This window comes from Heterocephalus glaber, unplaced genomic scaffold, assembly GCF_053883595.1.
Source record: "Heterocephalus glaber isolate CG9 unplaced genomic scaffold, H.glaber_assembly_v1.0 deba00001072, whole genome shotgun sequence".
In the NCBI taxonomy this organism is placed as follows: Eukaryota; Metazoa; Chordata; class Mammalia; order Rodentia; family Bathyergidae; genus Heterocephalus; species Heterocephalus glaber.
The window spans coordinates 1,933,277-1,957,365 of record NW_028258189.1 but is presented as its reverse complement, the minus strand read 5'-3'; the positions used below and the strand labels follow the sequence as shown (position 1 = coordinate 1,957,365).

Sequence of the window (24,089 nt, the reverse complement as noted above, 5' to 3'; positions counted from 1 at the left end):
AGAAAAACTTACAGAATGGTGGGAATCTGCCTACAGGACACAGAGGCCAGCCAAATGGGTTCCCCATGACCTAATTCAGGACAGTGTGAACATGAAAATGTGATGCTAGATTTTAACCTTTTGAATAAAATAGAAAACTATGCCTGCATGTAAATAAATGACCTGAGTACACATATTCATAGGAATAAGATACGTCTGTAATTTGAAAATACTTCCCCAGTTATTAGTCACAAAAGTAAGGGGTCTCTCAGACATGACATTAACCAAGGCTAAGTCGCGGGCAGCCTTGTGAGACCTCATGAGGCACAGAGGTAACATCACATTTGTGATTTCCCTGCCAAAGCTGCACAACTGGAATCTAATCATGAGAAATCATCAGACAGACACAAATTAAGAGAAAGACTGAAAGAGCTGTAGTGGTTTAAAGTGTGCCCCACTTTTGCCCTACCTGGAATGTATGCGTCTATCTATCTGTCTGTCTGACTGGGTTTCTGGTGAGATGGAAAACTATCTGGTTTTCTGGATACTATCTGAATTTGGATAATATCTGGATTTCTGGAGATCTGGTGAGATGTCAGACTGAGAGAGTGATTCCCAACTTACTAGGAGAACTATTTTGACTGATCATTTAGTATTGAAGATGTGTTTTACAAAACATTTCTCTCATTTTTAAAAATGTTGACTTCTCAGGTAGTTGTTCAGTCATCCATGCATTTTGTTCTTTGTGTGGTTGGAGGGGTTTTGCAAAGACACGGAGCTAACGACAACTTTATGGTGAAATATGAGGAGTGATGATGGGGGATCCCATATAATTTCCTTCAGCTCCTCCTTCAGTTTCTGACTGTTAATGCTGTGGTATTCAAAGGGAGATTCACCTGCTCTGTCATGTGGTGGGGTGGTCTCAGTGACCCAGCAACCTACCTGTATGGATACAAAACTGCGATGACACACAGTACTCATTTAAAAAGAAATATTGGGGTGCTGGGGATGTAGCTCAGTGGTAGAGTGCTTGTCTAGCATGTGAAGCCCTGGGTTTGATCTCTAATGTCACATAGATAAATATTAAATAAATACAAGCAAAGGGTGAGCCTACGTATCTTAACTGACACTGATTGAAGCCCTTTTGTGTTCTTTTTTTACGTACTGCCTTTCTCTTCTTATGCTTTAGGAAGAAAGCTCTGTACCTTAAAATACCCACGACCATGCTGCCTATGTGATGTTGTTTTTTTAACTTAAGAAATTAATGGGTGAAAAATGAGAACCAAGATATATCATGTAAGGGTACAAATTCCCAGCGACGAATGTGATCATAATGTATACTTAAAATGTACCAATAAACTTAATGAAAAAAATTAACAGGAAAATAATTGTCAAAGGCAGTTTGTGGGTAGGTGTTTATTGGCTTCAATTATATCAATGTGGGACCCTTGGGTAGAAAGTAGATGACTGGTGGCGGCCAGGTGGCCAGCGGACTGAAGCAGACAGGTTCCTAAAGCTCAGCTGTCCTCCAAGGGGCTGAATCTTCCAGGTTACAGGGGCCATCACTGCTCCTGAGCTGCTGTACATTGACTTTTCCTACTCATTCTTCCATCCACACTGTCTTCTTTTCTTTTATTAATTATTTATTTATTTTTATTTATATATTGATACATTTTAGGTATACAATACATTAACATTTATCATTGGGTGTTTGTACCTGAACATGATGTATCTTAGTTTTTATTTTTTTCCCCATTACCTGTGCGCCCTTCACCCCACCACCCTTCCCTATTTACATAGACTTTGTTTCCTTTTTTTTTTTCTCATAATTTTTCCTTTCCCTTCTTCCCTTTCCCCTTCCCATCCTGCCACCCCTCCACCTTTGGACCTTTTCCTATTTCAAATTATCAAGTATTCGTTTTAATCATTTTCATCCTTATTTACACTTTCAGTTTCTCACACTAGAGAAACTATTCGGTATTTATACATGTGTGTCCTATTTACTTCACTTAAGAGTATGGCCTCAATATGCATCCATTTAGCTATAAATGTCTCTAGTTTCTCATTCTTTATGGCTGAGTAGTACTCCATTTTATAAAAAAACCCACACCTTCTTTATCCAGTTTTCAGTTGACGGGCACTTGGGCTGTTTCCAAACTTTAGTTATTACTAACTGTGCTGCTATAAACATAGGTGCACATATATCGCTGTGGTATGATTCTTTTAATTCTTTGGGGAAGATACCAAGAAGGGGAATGGGTGGGTCAAATGGGACCTCTAGTCCTAGTTCTTTGAGGTATCTCCATATGGATTTCCACAGTGGTTGCACTGGTCTGCACTCCCACCAACAATGGAGAAGGGTTCCTTTCTCTCCACAGCCCTGCCAGCATTTGTTATTGGTTGATTTCTTGATAGCAGCCATTCTTTCTGGGGTGAGGTGGAATCTCAGTGTTGTTTTCATCTGCATCTCTTGAATGACCAATGATGTTGAACATTTTTTCATATATTTATTTGCTGCTTTTACTTCTTTGTCTGAGAAATGTCTGTTCATTTCAGATGCCCAGTTTTGAATTGGGTCTTTGAATTTGGGGGGTCTGATTTTTTTCAATTCTTTATATATTCTAGATAGTAGACCTTTGTCTGAGGTACAGCTGCTAAAAATTTCTTCCCATATTGTAGGTTGTCTCTTAGCTCTGTTGGTAGTTTCTCTTGCAGTGCAGAAGCTTTTCAGTAAGATGAGATCCCAGTTGTTGATTCTTTGTGTTAGCTCCTGTGCTACTGAAGTTTTGTTCATAAAGTCTTTTCCTATGCCAATGTCATTGAGAGTTCTACCTAACTTATCTTCCAGCAAGTTTACCATTTCTGTCTTGATATTTAGCTCTTTAATCCACTTTGATCTTAGTTTAGTGCACGGTGATAGGTATGGGTCTAGTTTTAATCTTTGGCAGGTTGAAATCCAGTTTTTCCATCACCATTTATTGAACAGGGTATCTTTTCTCCAATGAGGGTGATTGACTCCTTTGTCAAAGATGAGGTGGCTAAGTATGTCAGGAATTGTTTCTGCATCTTCTAATCTATTCCACTGATCTTCGGGTCTGTTTCTTTGCCAGTACCATGCTGTTTTTATCACAGTGGCTTTGTAGTATAGTTTCAAGTTGGGGATTGTGATACCTCCAGCCATGTCTCTGTTGGCTAGAATTGCTTTTGCTATTCTAGGTTTCTAATGCTTCCAAATGAATTTTTGGATTGTTTTCTGTAGTTCTGGGGAGTATATTATTGGAATTTCAATCGGTATTGCATTAAATCTATATAGTAGTTTTGGAAGTATGGCCATTTTCACTAGGTTGATTCTTCCTAACCAGGAACAAGGGATATCTTTCCATTTTCTTATATTCTCTTTGATCTCTTTCTTCAGAGTGCTGTAGTTTTCAGTGTAGAGGTCTTCTGCTTCCTTTGTTAGGTTGATTCCTAGATATTTCATTCTTTTAGATGCTATTGTAAAAGGAATTATTTCCCGAATTTCTCTCTCAATGGGACTGCTATTTGCATATAAGAAGGCTATTGTTTTTTGAGTATTGACCTTATATCCAGCTACTCTACTGAATCTGTCAATTAGGTCTAGAAGGCTTTTGACTGAGTTTTTTGGGTCTTCTATGTAAAGTATCATATCATCAGCAAATAATGACAGTTTCACTTCTTCCTTTCCTGTCTTTATTCCTTTTATTTCTTTCTCTTGTCTAATTTCTATGACTAATGTTTCCAGAACAATATGGAACAGGAGTGGTGATAGTGGGCATCCTTGTCTTGCTCCTGATTTTAGCGTGGAAGTTTTTAGTTTTTGACCATTTAGTATGATGTTGGCTGTTGGTTTTTCATAGATAGCTTTAATCAGATTGAGATAAAGACCTTCTATTCCAATTTTCTGTAGCATTTTTATCATGAATGGGTGATGGATTTTGTCAAATGCCTTTTCTGCATCTATTGAGATGATCATATGGTTTTTGTCCTTGACTCTGTTAATATAGTGTATTACATTTATTGATTTATGTATGTTGAACCATCCTTGCATCCCTGGGATAAATCCAACTTGGTCAGAGTGTATGACCTTTTTGATGACCCTCTGTATTCTGTTTGCCAGTATCTTGTTGAGGATTTTTGCATCTATGTTCATTAGGGAGATTAGTCTGTAGTTCTCTTTTTGGGTTGGGTTTTTTCCCTGGTTTTGGAATCAAAGTCACACTTGCTTCCAGGAAAGAATTTGGAAGCCTTGCTTCCCATTCAATTTCCTTGATGAGTTTAAAGAGTAATGGAGATAGTTCTTCTTTAAATGTCTTGTAGAATTCAGCAGTGAACCCATCAGGACCCGGGCTTTTCTTTGTAGGTAAATTTTTTATTACATTTTCAATTTCACTCATTGTTATTGGGGTATTTAGAATTTCTGTATCTTCTTCATTTAATTTTGGCAATTTGTACATATCTGGGAATCTGCCCATCTCTTCTGTGTTTTCCATTTTATTAGAGTACAGGTTCTCAAAGTAGGTATTGTTGATCCTCTGAATTTCTGCTGGGTCTGTTGTGGCTTCACCTTTTTTGTTCTTAATTGCATGGATTTGAGCCTTTTCTTTCCTGTTTTTGTAAGGTTGGCTAAAGGTTTATGGATTTTATTTATTCTTTCAAAAAATGAGCTCTTCAATTCATTGATTTTTTTGTATTGTTCTCTTGGTCTCCATTGCATTGATTTCTGCTCAGATCTTTGTAATTTCCTTTCTGGTACGAGCTTTGAGTTTGTCATGCCCTTCTTTTTCTATGAGCTTGAGGTTCTGCATTAGGTTATTTAACTGAGTTCTCTCTGTTGTCCTAATATGGGGATTCACTCTATGAATTTCCCATGTAGAACTGCTTTCATTGTGTCCCACAGATTCCTGTATGTTGTACTGACATTATCATTTACTTGTAGAAACTGCCTAATTTCTTCTTTAATTTCCTCTGTGACCCATTGGTTGTTCAGGCAGGTGTTATTCAATTTCTATGTGTTTGTGGGTGTTATGAGGTTTCTTACATTATTGATCTCCAATTTTATTGCACTATGGTCTGATAATATACAGGGGATAACTTGAATTCTTTTACATTTACTTAGATTTGCCCTATGAGCTAGCATATGATCTATTTTGGAGAATGACCCATGTGCAGCTGAAAAGAATGTGTATTCTGATTGTGTGGGATGGAACACTCAGTAAACATCTATTAAGTCCATTTGTTCAATATCTTGGTTCAGTTCTAGAATTTCATTGTTAATTTTTTTCCTAGATGATCTGTCTATTTGTGATAGAGGAGTGTTGAGGTCCCCCACTACAATTGTGTTATTGTTTATTTGGTTTTTCATGTCCATTAATATTTGTTTTGTATAGTTGGGGGCATTCGTATTTGGTGCATAAATATTTAGGATTGTCATCTCTTCCTCTTGGATTGTTCCCTTTACAAGGATGTAGTGACCATCTTTGTCTCTCTTAACTAGTTTTGGTTTGAAATCTACATTGTCTGCAAATAAGACTGCTACCCCTGCTTTTTTCTGGTATCCTGTCATGTGGAGAACTGTTTTCCATCCTTTTACTTTCAGTCTATGAATTTCCTTTTGAGTTAGGTGTGTTTCTTGTATACAGCATATTGCTGGGTTTTGCTTCTTAATCCATTCTGTCAGTCTGTTTCTTTTGATTGGTGAATTGAGGCCATTATCATTGATAGTTATAATTGAGAGATATGGACTCATTCTTGCCATGATGTTTTATTGTTGTTGGCTCTTTTCTTATTTTTCCCCCTTTCCCTTGAGTGCCTTACCTTGCATGGTGTCTTCTCTCTGTTGGCCCTCATGGAGTTGTGACCTTCATTGTCTTTTTCTAGGATATTGTATAAAATTGTTTGGAGTGCTGGTTTGGTGTTCATTAAATTTCTCAGGTCTTCCTTGTCGTGAAAGTATCTAATTTCCCCATCGATTTTGAAAGATAATTTTGCTGGATACAACAGTCTAGGTTGGAAGTTATTTTCTTTTAGGGCTTGAAATACTTCACTCCAGGCTCTCTTTGATTTGAGGGTTTGTGTTGAGAAATCTGCCATGATTCTGATGGGCTTTCCGTTGTAGATGACTCGTTTCTTTTCTCTAACTGCCTGCAGAATTTTGTTCTTCTGTTGGGTTTCTGGGATCTTGACTATTATACGTTTAGGTGTAGATTTTTTTTTTTTATCGTGGCTGGATGGAGTTCTATATGCCTCATTTATCTGTGTGCCCAATTCTCCACCTCTGTCTGGGAAGTTTTCTACTATTGCTTCTGTAAACAGTTTTTTTTAATGTCAATTGTACTTTCTCCTGTTTTTCCGTGAACTCCTATCAGTCTTATGTTATTCTTCTTTGCAACATCTAGCAGCTGTTGGATTGATTTCTCATGGTCCCTTACTATCTTTAAGAAATCTCTGTTTTCAGTCCTTAACTGTGATCCTGTCTTCTCTATCTGATATTCTGTCTTCAGATTTTCTTAGTTTGCTCTGCATGCTTTCAATGGAGTTTTTAATCTCCTGAATATCTGTTTTAATCTGTTTCATGGATTCCATTTCTTTCTTATGTTGGGCGATCATAGTTTCTATTTCTTTCTTATACTGGGCATTCCTGGCTTCCAGGATGTTTCTGATCTCATCTATTTTCTTGTCTGTTTCTGCTCTAGAGCCTCTAATCATGTCTTTCACTCTGCTCACCATCTCTGTATTTATCTGGGAGATTATTTCTGCTTTGAATTTTTCTAGAACCTCATGTATCTGCTTTGTAACTTCCTATGCTATCAGTTCAGGGTGTCCAGGTGGTTGATTATCTGACTTTTCCACCTCATTTCCCCCAGAATTTCCTTTTTGTGGCATGGAAGCCTGTGTTTGTGCCTTGCTTAAATGTCTTCTCATTTTTGTTTTTTTGTACTGTCCTTGGTTTAATTCCTGGGTTGATATTTCAAAATTGCTTAATGCAGGTATCTTTATTGCTTTTGTTTAAAACCCTTGTGGAATGATTGCTTTTCAGAGGTGTCTCCCAGATATGGCTTGTGTTTAGGTTTTGAGGCTCTAATGACTCTGAGGCTATTTTATTTTCCTTATACCAGGAAGGAAAACGGATTAGATCAATCACAACATATTAGGCCAAATGTTACAATCAGCAATACCATAGCATCAAGTGCAGCTTAGAAAATGACAAGTTGTGGTAGTTATTAATCTATCCCATTTAACTATGTGAAGTATAATCCCCTGTGCCTCTGTAGTGTGAGACCAGGTAGCAGAAGAGCCAGAAGGCAGGCGGTGGGTGGGGATATGAAATTGGGCCTTGCAGGCACGTGCATGGCTAAGCAGAGCACTGGATGAAGTCGTGGCTCCAAGCCACTCCCGGGACCTCACCTTGCCATGGGCAGGAACCAGAACACAGCTGAGGAGCCTCAGGCCATTTGGCCCACCGGCAGAGAGAAGCACTAGATGAAGGCCTGGCTCCAAGCTGCTCCTGGGACCTCACCACCTCACCATGGCATGGGCAGGAACAGGAACATAGCCGGGGAGCCTCAGGCCGCTTGGCCCACCCGCGGAGAGAAGCACTGGATGAAGGCGTGGCTCCAAACTGCTCCTGGGACCTCACCATCCACACTGTCTTCTTTTCAGGCACAAGAGATCAGAGTTCAAAGGATATGAAACTCAATGCTGAGGGATCTGTGACCTTGCTATAGCGGAGGTGGTTTACCATGGTCTACCACATTCCGTCCCACAAGTGCTGGTTGTAGACTGGACAGCTGAAGGGATTACCTTGATGGCATGCACATTCTTCTCTACCTCCGTGCTACAGCAGCAAATCCATCTCTCTGGATGGGTCTGAGGCAAAGATTCCTTCAGCTCAGGTTAGGAGCAGTCAGAAATGGTGGACCAGAATAGGCCCCTTCCCTTGTTGAAGATTGGCGCTAGCCACCATCTTGGATCAGAAATCACGGTTGGATTCTTCTGACTGAGGTTGATAACACAGCTTCATGTCCCTTGTCAGGATCCAATGTGGAAGTGTTCCCAATGTCTGTGAGCACAGAGGTCCTTCCTTGGGCAAAGCTTGCCCTTTGCTGAATTAAGGTCAGGATCTGAATAGACCTTTGCTTCAACATCTCCTCCACTGGTCTCTCCCCAAATCCAGGTTAGCAGTGGCTGAGGAGTTGTACTGCAGCTCTGGGCTTGGCCAGCACTGGACAACAACACATCAGTATGGTCACTATTCCCTTTGGGACAAATAAGAGGAGTCCACCCCAAAACCCCTCCTGAGCCTGCTTATAAGCTCCCAGAGGAAAGGAACCCACAAACATGCCCTTGTGGACTTTCCATATGGCTCAAGAGCAATCATCTAAGTAAAGCTCATGAGTGGGGTACTCATCTGAAAGGCCACAAGACTGTCGACAGTCAGAAAGTCTCACAGCAAATCCAGGGAAGCCAGCAAATGAGAGTTGATATTATGTGATTTGGATGGGACTGAGCAACTTATTCTACCCACAGAGGTGAACTGGATGACATAAACATTAGCGAGCATTTGTAGACACAGTAGAATCGTGTTCTAAACACATGCTTCCTCATTTTTGCACAATGAAAAGGAACGTAGCACGACCTGTTGCATTTTAGTATGTGTGCATGTGCCTACACGGACATCATACATGCCTTCATGGGTTTGCTTATCTTCATGTTTCTGGAAAATTGACACTGATTTCAAGATGAAGTTGGATGGGATAATATTGTAAGGTGTGTACGAGCGCTATTTAACGTGCTTTCCATAACACAGAAAAAACTAAATCATATTTATGTCAGTCCAAAGCTGGGGAAATTACAATAAGTCAAGACGTACATGAATAATAATGGTTCAAACATCAGTTCACTTTTCCTGAAGGGCAATAATTGTTTTTCCTTCCATTTTGAGCTATGCAGACAATTATTTCCACTTGTAAGTAGGTTTTACCATTGTGAAGACATGACTTAGGTGCGAAAAGTCCTGAAACACTAAACTTGTGTATTACTGACTCCTCAATTGGGAAAGTACTAGATGAGATCTAAGATCTTCCCATGATTAGTGTTTATAAAGAGAGAGAGCTTTTGTATAATTGCATTTACCTATTTTTCTGAGCAGAAACTTTGGACAAACAGGCGATTGACACAGTGCACATTTACAGCTACCGCTTGTTTGGAGTGATACTTCAATGCTCAGAACTGTGTGGATACTTCTTTGTGGGCTTATGAATGAGAACACACAGGAGTCTTTCCTCCTTTGTTTAACAGACTGCTTGCTCCTTCAAAGCATCATCGCACTTCAAAACCAAATCTATTTTTCCTAATTGTCAGTGTAAACAGTGGGTTTCCATAATTACAAGGCACGCTACTGAAAAGAAGAAAAGGAAGACACACGAAATTCTAAATGACCCATCTAAAGATATTAGAAAATTGTCCCAACAGGGAACTGGGGACTTACCAAGAAGCTTATGCCAGAAATTACCCTGCAAACACATTGGGATCTGGGTCAGAAAGTCTCTTCTGAGTTTGTGTATACCAGGTCTGGTGTGCTGTGGAATTCTGGTCCTGTTAGTAGATCAGTCCCTGTGCTAAGTGCCTGCTTCCTGCCAGCAGCTCAAGTCAGAGCTGCATGCTGCTGCAGCAAAGGGAAACAGAATCTGTCCCTTTCCTTGCCACCCCAAGAACTTGCTATAGACCCCCAGGAAAAACCATGGCATCATTGCACGTCCCCAGAGAAAGGGCTGTAGACTCATCCATCCATTCATTGTACAATGGTTGTTTTTTTGTTAAAGAAAAGACCATCCAACCAAATGGTCAAAAACATGTAGTGGATTACAAAATCCTCAAGCATTTGCCCAGCATGCACAGGGCCCTCGGTTCGATCCCCAGCATCAGAAAAACAAAAATTTAATTTCAAAGTCCAAGAGACTCTTTCAAGAAGATACCTAGAAGAGGACTAGCTGGTGCAAATGCAATTTCTACTTTTAGTTTTGTGGTGAATCTCCATACTGATTTCCATGGTGGTTGTACCAGTCTACACTCCCACCAACAATACAGAAGGATTTTTTTTCCCTGCAGTATCACCAGCATTTGTTATTATCCTGGTATTTGTGATTTCTTGGTGATGGCCATTCTTTCAGGGGTGAGATGGAATTCAGGTATCTTCCTGAAAGAGGTAGACATCAGATTATAGTGATCCATGCACACCTATGTTTATAGCAGCACAATTCATAATCGCTAAATCTTGGAAGTGACCTATATGTCCATCAACAGATAAATGCAACCATGGTATTTAAACACAGTGGAGTAGCACTCTGCCATGAAGAAGGATAGACTTGAGTCATTTGTAGAAAAATGGATGCACCTCGAGATCATGTTAAGTGAAATAAATCAGAAACACAAATTTACATAGCACATGGTTTCTCATACATGAAAAATCCAAAGTGTAAGTAAAAAGCAAAATAAAAGATAATAGGAAGTGGGGAGATAGATCTTTCTCAAATGGGAGAGGGATCAAGGAATGGAAGGGGGGGAGGGTATAAAAAAAAGAATGAAGATGTGTTATGTACACGGATCAACTCCACCCAATGAATGTCAACATTATTACTGCAAGCATGGAATAATAGAAAAAACCTAAGGTCAAAGAGAGTAAGATTCTTTTTCTTCCTAGGGTTTCATCAAGAAAGGACATATGAGCACAGAATATCCACACGCAATGATGAAAGGAAGGGGTAAGGTGAAAATCTTAGGCAACATGAAAATGTATCCAGAGAAAATGGACACAAGAATGAACTGGGGACCCATGCCCCATGTGCCCCTTATGAAAACAACATACTGAGACTTAACTATATGTTTGCTAGAGTAGATAAATTACATGTCCCCGAGGGTCACTGTTACTCTGGGCTGGGTTTCTAGAGAACTCCCTACCAAAGAGGCAACAGTTGGTGTTTATGTGCTGAAAATTCTGTATTTGGGGCTTCTGAGGACCCTAAAATTGATTTAAAGAATGGCTTGCAAGGGTAAAAAGAGTAATGCAGGACAATTAAAGGTGTGCAATTAAATTGGCTTGTTTCTAAGTGCCTTCTAGTAATTAAGGGTTCATGCTTGGCAAAACCCCATAAAAGCAGATTTAAGATTTAAGGCAGTGTAGGTGAATTAGTAGAAACCCACCCACAAGTCTTCCAAGTGGTGGATGACTATTCAAGAAGTGCAAGACCTGGGACCTGTACTCTAAGGTTTAAAAATTATTCATCCCACGAGTATTTTGGATTTTTGTCATTATTTGCTAGGGTATTTGGTTTACTCGGTTCCAGGTGTTTAGTGGTATTTTACCAATTTAAGTTCCTAGAGTAGATATACCTAGTGTATACAGAGAGAGCTAAACACTCAGAGAGGCATGGCCTTGCAGAAAGAAAGAAACAGACAAGAAAGAAAGAGAATGAAAAGAGGGAGACAGAGACCAGAGACAGAGGCAAGATGGGAGAGGAAGACACAGATCAGCAACCTGCTGCTTTCTTCAGCTGGGAGGGAGATGGGGTTTGGAATGGACAGACAGGTAGGGTGCGCCCCAACAGAGAAAGAAGACAACACCTAATTGCAACATCTCCTCGGTGCCTCGATATCCACCTCATGTTGTACACGGAGTGATCACGTGTCCCATTGGAGAGCAGGCCTTTGTCCATCCAGTGCCAACGGAAGCTCTTTCAGGGTGCTGCCTATTTCTCAAACACATGCTGTCCCACCCCGAGGCCTGCTTCACCCTGAGAGCCTGATTTGTTCCATTCTGGGGCTGTAGGGAGGACCTGGCTTAATCCTGCTTCATGTCAAGACCACACCACCACAGTGGTACCTAAGTGTTGGCCCTCCATTTTCAACACCTCCACCCCAAGGGACTGCTGAATTCTTCAAAGGCGATGACTTTCCCCTAAAAGTGGTTCTTCATCACTTGAGTGCACTGTTGTGAGGGACATAACCAAATGCTAATCCAATGCTGAACTCTTGAAATGAAGTACTAATTCATATATTAAAAACAATACAAAGCAAAACGCTAAAACTCCGACTCATTTGCGAAAGAACAGATACCATCAAGAACTTAAGAAACAACAAATGCTGGCAAGGTTGTCGGGAAACAGATACACTTCTAGATGGCTGGTGGGAATGTAAATTAGTACAACCACTATGGAAATGAGTGTGGAGATTCCTCAAAAAACTAAAAACAGCAACTCCATTGGACCCAGCTACACCTCTTCTGGATAGCTCTTCTGGATAGAGTTAAAGACATCAATTACAGTGATCCAAGCACACCCATGTTTATAGCATCACAACTCATAACAGCTAACTCCTGGTAGCAGTTTATATGTATCCATCACACATGAATGAAAAAAGAAAATGGGGTGATATAAATATACATGGTAGGATACTACTCAGGCATAGAGAAGGATAAATTTGAACCATTTGTAGGAAAATGGATACACTTTGAAAACATAATGCTAAGTGGAATAAATCAGACATGGGTGAAATATGGTATGTTTTGTCTTGTATGAGAAACCAAAAAATATGAGTACCTTACATAACAAAAGAAAAGAGAGATGATAGAAAACAGAGGTAAACTTTATGGAGGGGGGAAGGGGATCTGGGGATAGCAGGAGTGAAGAGGGTGGGGAATGGGAAGAGAAGAAAAAATGACTAAGATCCAATATGTACATGTACCAACCACCCAAGATGAATGTAATTATTAGATATCGCAAACATATAGTAATAAGAAACCAAAAAAAAATACAAATATTGCCAAGGGTGATAATGAATCAACACAGAGTTTTGACAGACTTTTAAAGAAAGGATTTAATCAGAAGTCTCTCTCTAAAGCTGTCTGAAACCTATCTTGTGTTACACACTTTTAGGCATTTTATTCAAACCAGTTTTCTTTCTGTAAAAATTTCACGGTATCATTAAATCCACATCGATACAGGGATTCCATTTTCCTCTTGCTTGGTGGGAAGAGGGCTTGGTTCAGCCTCACCAGGTTGGCCAGGGACAACTGGGAGAGGAGGATACAGTTTAAGCCGTAGAAAATTACAGTACAGGTAAAAATAGATGCTATTCATATATAGCTACTCATATATGCTAAGCTTTCTTATCATGGATACAATTAGCAATAACATAAAAAGTCAGTAGAAAAACAATTAAAAAGCTAATTCCACCCATAGAGCAGTTGACGGCTTCTCAGCCTTGATACTGTTGACATTTCTGGCCAGGACCTTTTATATGGGTGCAGTTGTGGTACTACAGTACATTGAACAATATCCCTGGCCTCACCCCGTAAGATACCCATAGCTGTGCTCAGATGTGACAGCCCAAAATGATGCTGGACAGTGCCAAATATTTCTTGGGTAGCCACTGCCTCATGCTGACATCCGCTAGATTACAGAAAAGGAATCAATATTTTTATGTCAATTGTTCATTTGGGTCCCTAGTTGTTTCTCCAGTATGTTTATATATTTCACCATTTCCATCTTTCTAAATAAACAAATGACTTGAATTGTTCTGAAATCCCACTGAGTTTAGGGATGTGAAAAAGAAGAGAGGAAAAAGAAAACATTAGAGAAATTGAGAGTTGATCAGCAGCAAAAAGCGTACATCCTGACAATCCATAAGGACTAAGTCCCCAAGAACAGTCTGTTGCAAAGTGTTGAAAAACATGACACTGAGAAACACAATGTGTACATAAAATTATCAATGAACTTCCAATGTGTGGGACGCATGTTAAATTCTGCGGGGGCTTTTGGTAGATTAGGACTCTTCAAATGTCACCAAATGCCATTGCTCACCATTATATCCTGATTGGCGATGTTCATGTACAGATCGAGCTGCCCTCTGTCTTGTGGGGAGATGTCCAGCCGTCCACAGAAGGGAGAGATGGTCACGGTGCGGCCCACAGGCAGGATGGGAAGGCTATTGGTGAGGCCTCCATCCACCCACTTCTGTGCACAAGAAGGGCCTCATCAGCATCAGTACACGCTGATGACGACACAAGTCCCAAGCCAAGAGAGACACAGTGGCTTTGTCCATGAGAACTTCCCCTCCTTGTGTCAAGATCTATGCCTCAGAGTGTGGCCTCCTAAAGTGCTATTTCTGAGGGCTCATCCAACGGGGGAGCTACTTTGGGAGCAAAACAAGCCTTTGTGTACAAATCAGTCACCAATATAATAAGAACTCTGGGGCAGAGTCAGGAGAGCTCTCCCAAAGTTGAAAAGCTAGATTATTTCCCCTAAGAGGGACCTGAATTTGTACTGTGTACGAGGCATGTCTAAGAAGCCATGTATGATGAGATCAGGACTTCTTATGCAAGCCAAGTGGAGTCGAGTGTACTGTTGATTCGGAACAAGACATGCACCACCAGGGGAGGTCCTATTTTTATCATAAGAATTAGAAACTGGCATTTCCCACAGCAAATGCAAAAATTAATAGAACAACCAGAAATTCTATTTGCAAAGTGGCTCCCACGTATGTGAAGCAGGCTTTGTTCTAAAGCCAGAGAGAAAGGGAGGTGCTGGGTAAAGAACCAGCTTTTCTCAGAAGGGGTTCAGCACTCTCCACCCACCCACAAAGCACAGTGATGGCTGGGGCAGGGAAGGGAAGAACGAGGAAAGGAAACAGATCCCGGGGCAAGAGGAGGACAGGATGATCAAGGTGAATGCACCCTTGGCCACTTCACTCTAAAACTGTGCTGTGAGAAATGGGGACAGGAAGAAAGACAGACACAATGTTCCTCATGTTAAATGTTCCAAGCACAAGGCATCTCAGTGCCTCCATGAACCTCCATGCGTATATAATCAGGCACAGCTGTACACACAAGCACAGAAATGGAGCCCAAAGCCTCCAAGTCCTATCAGCCATCAGCAGTATGCCTCAGGTAAAATGTTAAACAAACAAACAAAAGAAAGGTCTGGTGTTGGTGGAGAATCTCTCACAGAGAGTCTATACCAGGGACGTTTGCAAACAGAGTTTTGCTTGAGCCTGTTAACATAGAAGTTAAAAATTGCTATTTTTAAAAATTGCAGTACTTTAAATTTTATTTTAATAAAACTGCACAAAGGTGGAGTGAGGAAGGTGTGACAGGTCAGTGTAAAATGTGCTTAACTCGGATAAAACAATTAATTATTATTTTCTTCTTTTAATTTTTTCTTTCTCGTTTCTACTTATAACACTGGTAATGACATGACCGGTAATACACTATTCACAAAGGTCTTGACCAGATCCTACTCCTCCAAAGGGCATGAAAGTCAACTGAAAAAAAATAAGTAGAAAATTTCTTATGAGAGAATTAAATTTTGGTAGAGGAGAAAGCTTAAGCAGATTTGATTAAATGAAACTGACCTAGACAATTTGCATCTTATCATTATTATTATTATTTTTTTTTGATATTGGGGATCAAACTTGGCACCTTCCATTTGCAAGGCAGGTGGCGGAACCACTGAGCTAAATCCCTGGTCCAACTTTTCATTATTTTAAAAATAACATAATAAACATTATAAGGATGTTATATAGACATACTAATATGTGTATGTGTACATACAAGTATATGTGCATAAGAACACATGCATGTGCACATGTATACGTGTATGTAGCATATACACATATGTGCTGTGTATAGCATAATACCTATATTTTATATGTATCTGTTATTTTACATATATGTACTAGAGAGAGAGAGAGACAGAGCAGATTATATGAATACAAGCTATGAAAGGGAAGTTTACCCCCAAAATTAAAAAGTCACACAGAATCTAATTTTGTCCCACAGCTTGCTTGCTTCCCCCCCTAATTTAAATATGAATACCAAATTCTGGAATAGGATAGTGCCTAGAAAAAAGAAAAAAAGACACCTTCCAAATTTACCTCATTTCGTACTCAACTGAACCTGTCAACAATGATGTAAAAATTCATCAGGGAGAATTCAAGATACGCCATCCAGTCTTAAGTAAGAGCTCATCTGATTTGTTCAGCTTAATGAAAAGAGGGGAATCTGGCTCATTAAATTGAAAAGTGTTCTAATTTACTGTGGGGTTAATGACTACTGCTGTTTTAAGGAACTGAAAATCCTTTCCCCAAATCCTGTTCTCTCGTTAGCTTATGCTGACTGGATAAATGACTAGGGAAAACACAGCTTAGTGAGCATCTTGATTACACTTGCAATGATACTGGTTTCTGCATCCCCCACATGTCACAACCCCCTTGGCTCTGGTATTCTCCACGCGGTACCTATTGCTCCTAATTTATGCTCTCATGAGCCCCTTCACTCAGAATAGCCACGCGTTCCTTCAGGCATGCTGACTCTACAACACTTCTGCAAATAATCAGAGCAACAAATATTCTTCAGCCTCCAATTACAACCGGAAGCATTTTATAGCATGTGTTCTGCTGGTGGTGTAAACTCCTGCATGTTAAATGTTTCAGTCCATAAATGCTCCAGCTGTTTGCCACATAGTCCCGCAAGTTTTTCCCATTTTCTTGCCTGATGAGTGGCATCCTACATGGAGGTAGCCACTGCCATGAGCTTCTGTATGATTCCAAACTCAACCTTACGAAAACAACTGCGGGTCTTCTCCTTTAGAATTGTGCCGTGTATTTTATTGGTTTTATCACACAGTGCTACATCTTCAAGGACTGGGGAAGGCGAGCACAGCAAAATTCCAGGGCAAAATGTGTTTCAAAATCAAACTCGCTGCAGTCCCCACAGTTGCTGCCACCTGATACCATTGGTCATCTAGCTATGTTTATCCAACCTCTGGCACTATTGTAAGCATGCTGTACATGCCAGGCCGAGTTCAAAGAGGTATAAATAAACAACTGTTCAGTAGAAAAGGAAATCCGTGGCCAGTTCTGGGGCAGGGTCTACCATGAGGGTTTCTCCAAGGTTGCAGAACTGCAAACCAAAATTCATGAAATCACTCATAGATACAATCGGACCTGCTGTACAGCAACAGACTAGACTGTTCATCTGTTAGTATCTGTTAATTTTTGCTTTACATGCTGATATAATGTGGGTATCTATTGAGAACAGGTTTTCTGAATTCAAGCAAGGTTGTCATGTAATTTATGTGGAAAACTGAAAATGTAATGAGGCACGGGACCAATGTTTTACAAATTGTTTATAATGGATTTCCCATATATCATCAGCTGAATCATTACAAGATCCCCTGAAACTGTAAATCTGGCACTCTGGGAGGCTGAGTTAGGAAGATCAACAGTTTGAGCTTAGGGTGGGGTTGTAGCTCAGTGGGAAGGCCCTGGGTTCAATCTCCAGTTGTGGAAAACCATCAAAAAGAACAAACTCCACAAGGTAGGAAGGTCATCCAAACTTGTTTTCCTTTTCTGAAGTTTCACTTATCCAAGGTCTGACATATAAAAATATTAACTGGAGAACTCTAGAAATAAAAGAATATTCATAAGCTTTAAATTGCACACCATTTTGAGCAGTGTGATTGAAAACTCGAGCTGTCCAACTCCTTTTGCCCAGTACATAAAACATCCCTTTGTCCAGTGTATCCATGAGGTATATACTACCCTCCTGGTAGTCACTTAGTAGCCATCTCATTTAGCAGTATGACTCAGCAGACTGAGTCTTGCAGTATCTCAGTGCTTGTGTTCAAGCAACCCTTATTTTTCTTAACAATGGAGTCAGGTACAATGGTACACACCCATAATCCCAGCACTTGGGAGGCTGAAGCAGGAGGATCAGGAGCCCAAAACCAGCCTGCTGTCACGATGGCATAAAACATAGAAGGGCAGATTAACTCTGGTATGATGGGGCAAACAGGAAAAGCAATAAAAATAGCGTTTGTTAATATACATGGTTTCAGGTGTCTACTGAGGGCTTTGGAATGAATCCCCTATTAGTAAGGGGAAATTGTATATTCAGTTCCTTCATTTTACAAAGGGAAATTATCTTGGAGGTCTACTTGCTCTATATCAGGGGTTAGTAAGCTATAGCCCACTATCTGTTTCAGCAAATAAAGTCTTAGTAACACACTGCCATGTCCTTTTGTTCACAGATTGTCAATGGCTTCCTTCCCATTACAACAGCATGCATGGTTGAGCAGGTGGAAAGATGGAGATTACATACCACAATGCCAAAGGTATTTACTGCAGGATGCTTTTCAGAAATATTTCAGAAAATGAAGTATCTGCTGATGCAGAGCATACATGAAATAGGGGGTAGAATGGGTCTTTTCACTACAATTTGTACTTTTTATGACATATCATAAAATACAGTGATTTCCAGTGGGGCAGGGAAATCAGCACTGCTGCCTGAGGGGTGAGGAAGAGACTTAGATAAGGACAAATACATGGACTTAAAAATAACTTTACATTTGCAAATCTGTCTTCTTTCCTTTCATGAAATAAGCTACAAATAGTTGTATCAAGCAGAATGGTGTTGCTTAGCTATTCTTAAAATGGAGAAGAAGCGAGTGGATGGGGAGAGGCAGACACAAAGACAGACAGAGAAGACAGAGACAGAGAGAGAAAGGGACAGAGACAGAGAAAGATGCAGAGAAGAGACAGATGGGCAGAGAGTGTCAGAGAGAGAGAAAGAGAGAGAGAGAGAGACAGACAGGCAGACAGACAATATGAGTCCATCTCCCGGGACATAGTTGATAATCTCCCATTTAGGTTAAAGAAAAATAGGAGGGGGGGAAAAGACAGATAAGATTTTAGAATGAAAGGGAGACAAGTGGAAACATTTTTAAAAAAGAGAGATCAAGAAAAAAAGTCATATTGAGTTGTACTGAATAATGTTCTCAGTACACTGTTGACTGAATTTGTAAAGCTGATCAAAAATAATGACTTCAAAAAGCAAGAGTGGTTACTGTTTTAGGTACTTATCCTAACATGCTGTGCTTTTCATCCTTTAGAGCAAAATCCTACTTATATAAGAGTTTACCGGGCCGGGGATTTAGCTCAGTGGTTCTGTCGCTTGCCTCGCAAGCGCAAGGACCCGAGTTCGATCCTTGGTACCACACACAAAAAAAAGAGTTTACTGTAAAGCAGTGTGCTGCTATGCCAGTGGTAGCCTCACGTATCTCGTGTTTAACTGCATATTTGGATCATATCAAGGGGCCATCACAGATGATTGACATATACCTTTTCAGTCTGCACATAGAAGATGGCACTCTGTGTGGTACTTTGCGATACACACGGATGAAACTGCCAAAAAACATACGTCTCAGGTTGTATTTCCATCACGTGTCATATGACTGTATTGAAATTTAAATTAAAAAAAAATTTTGGCTTATGTGGAGTCTACTAGCTAACTAGAATTTTTTTTTCCAGACCACTATTTGTTCAATATTGGTTTTGAAAATCTTTTTAAAACAAATCACATCCTCTGATGTCTTGTTAATGCTTGAGATTTTTAAAAATTATATGGAAAAATATTTAAGTTAGGTCGAGTTCTACTATATTTGAATATTATTATAGTTTTTTCCCTTGTATTGTTTCTCTTTGCATAATTTTAATTTTTGTGTATGTGTGTGTTTGATAATAAAGTTATACATTTTAAAAAATCGGGAGTGATTTAGCAGTTGACAATCTGTAAAGGCTGCAAAAGGCCTTTCCTGGAAGACAGACATGCTGTTTCAAAAATGAAGTAGACAAGGCAAAAAACATCTAAAACATCGTTGGAAAACAGAAGTTTCTATTTCCGAGTAAGTACCCACTCATCCACATTTTCTAGTCTAGTGGGTTCCCACCCCAGCTTTTACCACGTAGTCATCAAGCTCTGCTTCCATGAGAAATGTCTAAGTCATGAAGAAATAGGAGCTTCCTTCCGCTACAGTAATAACTTTATATAAATGCATAGTAACAGGGAGCATTCCACAATTCACTTTCCAACAGATGTGTCAAAAGTAATAAAGAATGAATAATCCATAACACAAAGTTTCAATGGAGGGATAATAATATGACAATTTTCAACACATGTTCTTATAATACTATAGACTCAAAATATTACTTGAATTCAAACTCAGAAAAACAACGCAAAATCCTATAATCTTTCTTTGGATCTGCATGTGGTACTTCTGCAGATAATCCTCTTTTGATATTTAGTCATTTGCCAAAACTCATGTTTTAAAAGTATATTAGAAACTCCTTTGAAAATTCTCATTCCAAACTGATGACAAGAATCTGTGAAAACATGGTCTAATAGCAGGCACATATCTGTGGCATTCTATCACTGGAAGGATTTCATATGTACAAAAGAAAAAATAATTCATTGAAAAGAAAGACTTCAATTTATTTCCATTTACTCATTTATTCATCTATTAATGAGTATCTATTATAAGTAATGTGCTAAGTATAGTCTTAAATGATAAAGCCACAGAGAGCTACAAAAGCTTTAAAAATAACATAGGACAATGGAGTAATTTTCAAAGACATCACACCACTTTTAAACCACTGGTAGAGTTTAGAAAGGGTTCATACTGTTATTTGTGCTTTAAGTTAATCGTATGTCATATTCAAGTATGATGCTTCTAAGAAGGTATTTTTTAGTAGAAATACCGGATTCACACATCTGTCTTAATAATCTCCATTTTGCTTTTCCACCTCTTAATACCAGATGTGGAAAGAAAAATGTCTATGTATTTAGAGAAAGTCATAAGAGAAGAGTGTGGATGTTTCCCCCCTTGGCTATGGCTCCCTTCTCTGTCCTTCGTAAACGCAGGCCACAAATACAAGCAATACCAAGCTCCTCCTCCTCCTCCTTCTCCCCCTTTTCCTTCTCCTCCTCCCCCTCCCCTTCCTCCTTTTCCTCCTTCATCAGCCCCTCTTGCTTCACAAGAACAACCCCAGCCAGAGCTGCATGAAAACATTACAACCTAGAAAATGAGAGCTGATTTCAGCACGACTGCAATTTCTATGTAGTTTACATCATGGAAGAAGATTCCACCCACCGTCAGACACGCGTGGAAAGCAAGGTTCGCAGTTCCCTGAAGTTGGAGAGAGAAGAATCTAGAAAGGACTTGGTACTGAAGCCCTAAGAGACAGTGAGAGGTGATCAGGCTTGCAGAAAGTCAGGCATAAACCGGGGAGGGTGCTGGGAAATGGAAAGGGGGTTTTCTGGCACAGGGCAGTGCAAGGTCCCCCCACGGTGCTGGTGCTGGGTGGGTCCTGATATCTGTGGTTCCTACGACACACCCGGACTCCACTCAACTACAAAGGAGACTGAACGCTATCAGGAGGCCTAAGTTTCAGTGCAGCAGGTGGTCACCATGTGTGTAATACCCACAGGTACCAAGTGACTGGTGCGGTGCTTTCCCTCTCTCCAATGCTGTTATTCTATGTTCGAAGGATTCAACCCCACGATGGAAAACTCCACTGAGAACCTCCGATTCTGCACATCTGGCCCTTTTAACCACCCATCATCTTCCTGTTGCACACACAAGAAGCAGGTGTGGGGTTGGAAAGAAAAGAGGTCTATGCTTTTGGAAAAGACCTAAAAGAGTCAAAGTAGAGTGAGCGAGGGACAACAGAGATGGAGCCTCTCATGACCACTGTGGAGAGGATGCCTCCTTCCAGCTAAGTGATTTCAGTGGAGGAGAATAATGCCTCTGCATCTTGATTTCTACATCTGTAAAGTTGAGGGTAATAATCTCCACAGTAGATATTAATGGATTCTGCCACATGCAATAAGAACAGCAGAAATTTTACTTCTTTTTCCTTTGGCAAGAATACAGAGACTACAGTGGTGAAGTAATCCCCTCCCCGCACCAGCACCCCATAAAATATTCAGCACCTGGGCCTTTCCAACTCACTATTTGGTCATTTCCTGAGTGTGATCTTTGACCTAATGTTTCACAATGGCTGCTGCAGCGCCAGTCATTACATCTAAGTACCAAGAAACAGGAAAGAAAGATGAAACACAACCAGAAAGATACATAGTTTCCCTTCCTGTAACTTTCACAATCATTCAGCTTACATATTGTGGACCTACATACAGCCTCCCTTCTTGCAAGTCTAATAGTATTTCAGTTTATACCTCTTAGGCCAACAATTAAATGGATGGCCACAGTTACCTTCAGGGGAAGCTAAGAAATGTTAACCATTGAGATACACGAACATAGGTCTGGCTAGAAGTTGAGAATCTATTACTAAGAAGAGGAAGAAAACATACATCTGGGATATGACACCTGGGGGCACCATTAAGGGGCAGAGACTCATGCAGGTGGTGATGGCATTGAGGGATGAAGGTAGCTTCATGGGACCCAGTCAGTTCCTACCAGGGAAGTCATAAAAAGTTGAGTCTGGGCTTGGGTTTCTCTAGCTTCCTTTCTCACCACGTGATCTCTCTTCTGGCACAAGCTCCTACTATGGTGCCATTTGTCACCCCAGGGCACAGCCAGGGAGGCCCTCACTAGAGATAAAACAGATGGGGCCATCTAATCTTCAGCTTTCAGAGTCCAAAACTGTGGGAGGTAAACAAACCTCTTCATAAACTACACAGCCTCAGGTGTTTTATGATAGCAATAGAAAACAGACAAATACACTCCTGTTCACGGTAATATAAAATCTCAGAAAATGCCTCAGGATTTCTTTTTTTTTAACTACTCTTGACATTTTTGTAATGGCTGAAGCATACTATAAAACAAAACTGTGAAGTAAAAGTCACTTTACATTTCTGATCATTATAAAATTAAAGCTCATAATGCAAAGTAGATATTCACAGCAACTTTAGCTCTATTAAAATTTTATACATACAAGTAAATGTTGACCTTTATTCATATAGCAAGAGGGGAAATGATACTTTAAAATAACTACATAGTTGAAGCGTGATACAGTGCACATAAATATTTAAATTGCAAAAGATATAATACTTTTTGTGGAAGTAGAATATTTATTAGCTTTGAGAGTTGGTTCCTTCCTTTGTGGGGAGACCACCAGTTCCTGATGGCGCCCACAGAATGGGGCTCTGCGGGCCCTCAGAATGAATGAGTACGTGCATCAAGATGACCTTTCCACACTTTGCACATACTTATTTATGAATATATAAATAAATGCCTGTTATGCAAATAAAATAAACAGCAGGGGTTCACTTTCAAATTCAGTGGTACCTCGGTTCACGAACTTACTTCGTTCCATGATTCTGGAAAAGACAGTCACGTTTGTGTTCATGGGGGAAAGATGGCTGCAGTCGTGTTCATTGCCCGATGCAGAGTTTGCACACAAAACCAAAATTTTGCCACCAGAAGCATTCATGAACCCAGGTATCAGTGTATATGCCTGATCTCTGGTGTATGTTAAACAGATACTATATTTCAAGACAAAAATACATGTCTAGTATATGTTAAATATTGTATTTGATTATAAAAGGCATACTCTGGTATGTGCTAAGCAAGTACTGTATTTGGTTATAAATGTGTGTTAAATAGATGACATATTTGCTTATAAAATGCATACTGCTGGCATGTGTTATATCTAGTTGATTATAAAATATATGTTTCTGGTATATGTTAAGTATATAGGTTATAATTATGGGATGCATGCGTATCTCTGGTATGTGTTAAACAATAATGTATTTGATTATAAATGTGTGTTAAATAGATGGTATGTTGGATTATAAAATATATAGGTGGTATATCTTAAATAGATAATATATTTGATTATAAAATACGTATGTTTGATTATAAAATCCAGAACCCTGGCATGTGCTAGACAGATACTATATTTGGTTATAAAATGTGGATCTCTGGTATGTGCCAAATGGATAGCATATTTGCTTTTGGATGTGGGCTAAATCCCTTCTATATTTGTTTATAAAATGCATAGCTTGGGTATGTGCTAAATGGATAGTGTATTTATTTATAAACACATGTTAAAAGATAAATTTGATTATAAAATGCATGTCTCTGGGATGTGCTAGTCATATACTGTATTTGATTATAAATACGTATTAAATAGCGACTGAATCTGAGGATAAATACACATCTCCTGTATGTTCTGTAGAGACACTCCATTTTACTGTGAATTCTCTATCTCTTTAGTCTAGATTTGATTAGGACATG

At 39.7% G+C, this 24,089-nt stretch overlaps 1 protein-coding gene across 8 annotated transcripts in view; it reads right to left on the bottom strand.

The window, feature by feature from the left end:
- The window catches only part of Pnpla4 (patatin like domain 4, phospholipase and triacylglycerol lipase), a 159,110-nt gene that overhangs the window by 113,463 nt on the left and 21,558 nt on the right, over positions 1-24,089 (bottom strand). For 4 of the 8 annotated variants that reach the window (XM_087209936.1, XM_004867354.4, XM_004867352.4 and 1 more), the window contains 2 exons: positions 13,857-14,009; positions 12,853-13,066 (listed from right to left, as the gene is read on the bottom strand). The exons of the other annotated variants lie outside the window; for them this stretch is intronic. In XM_087209936.1, coding sequence (XP_087066062.1) covers positions 12,935-13,066; positions 13,857-14,009 — 285 coding nt within the window. In that variant the 3' untranslated portion in view covers positions 12,853-12,934. Of the gene's footprint in view, positions 1-12,852; positions 13,067-13,856; positions 14,010-24,089 lie in introns of those variants that run through there. 8 annotated transcript variants of the gene reach the window in all.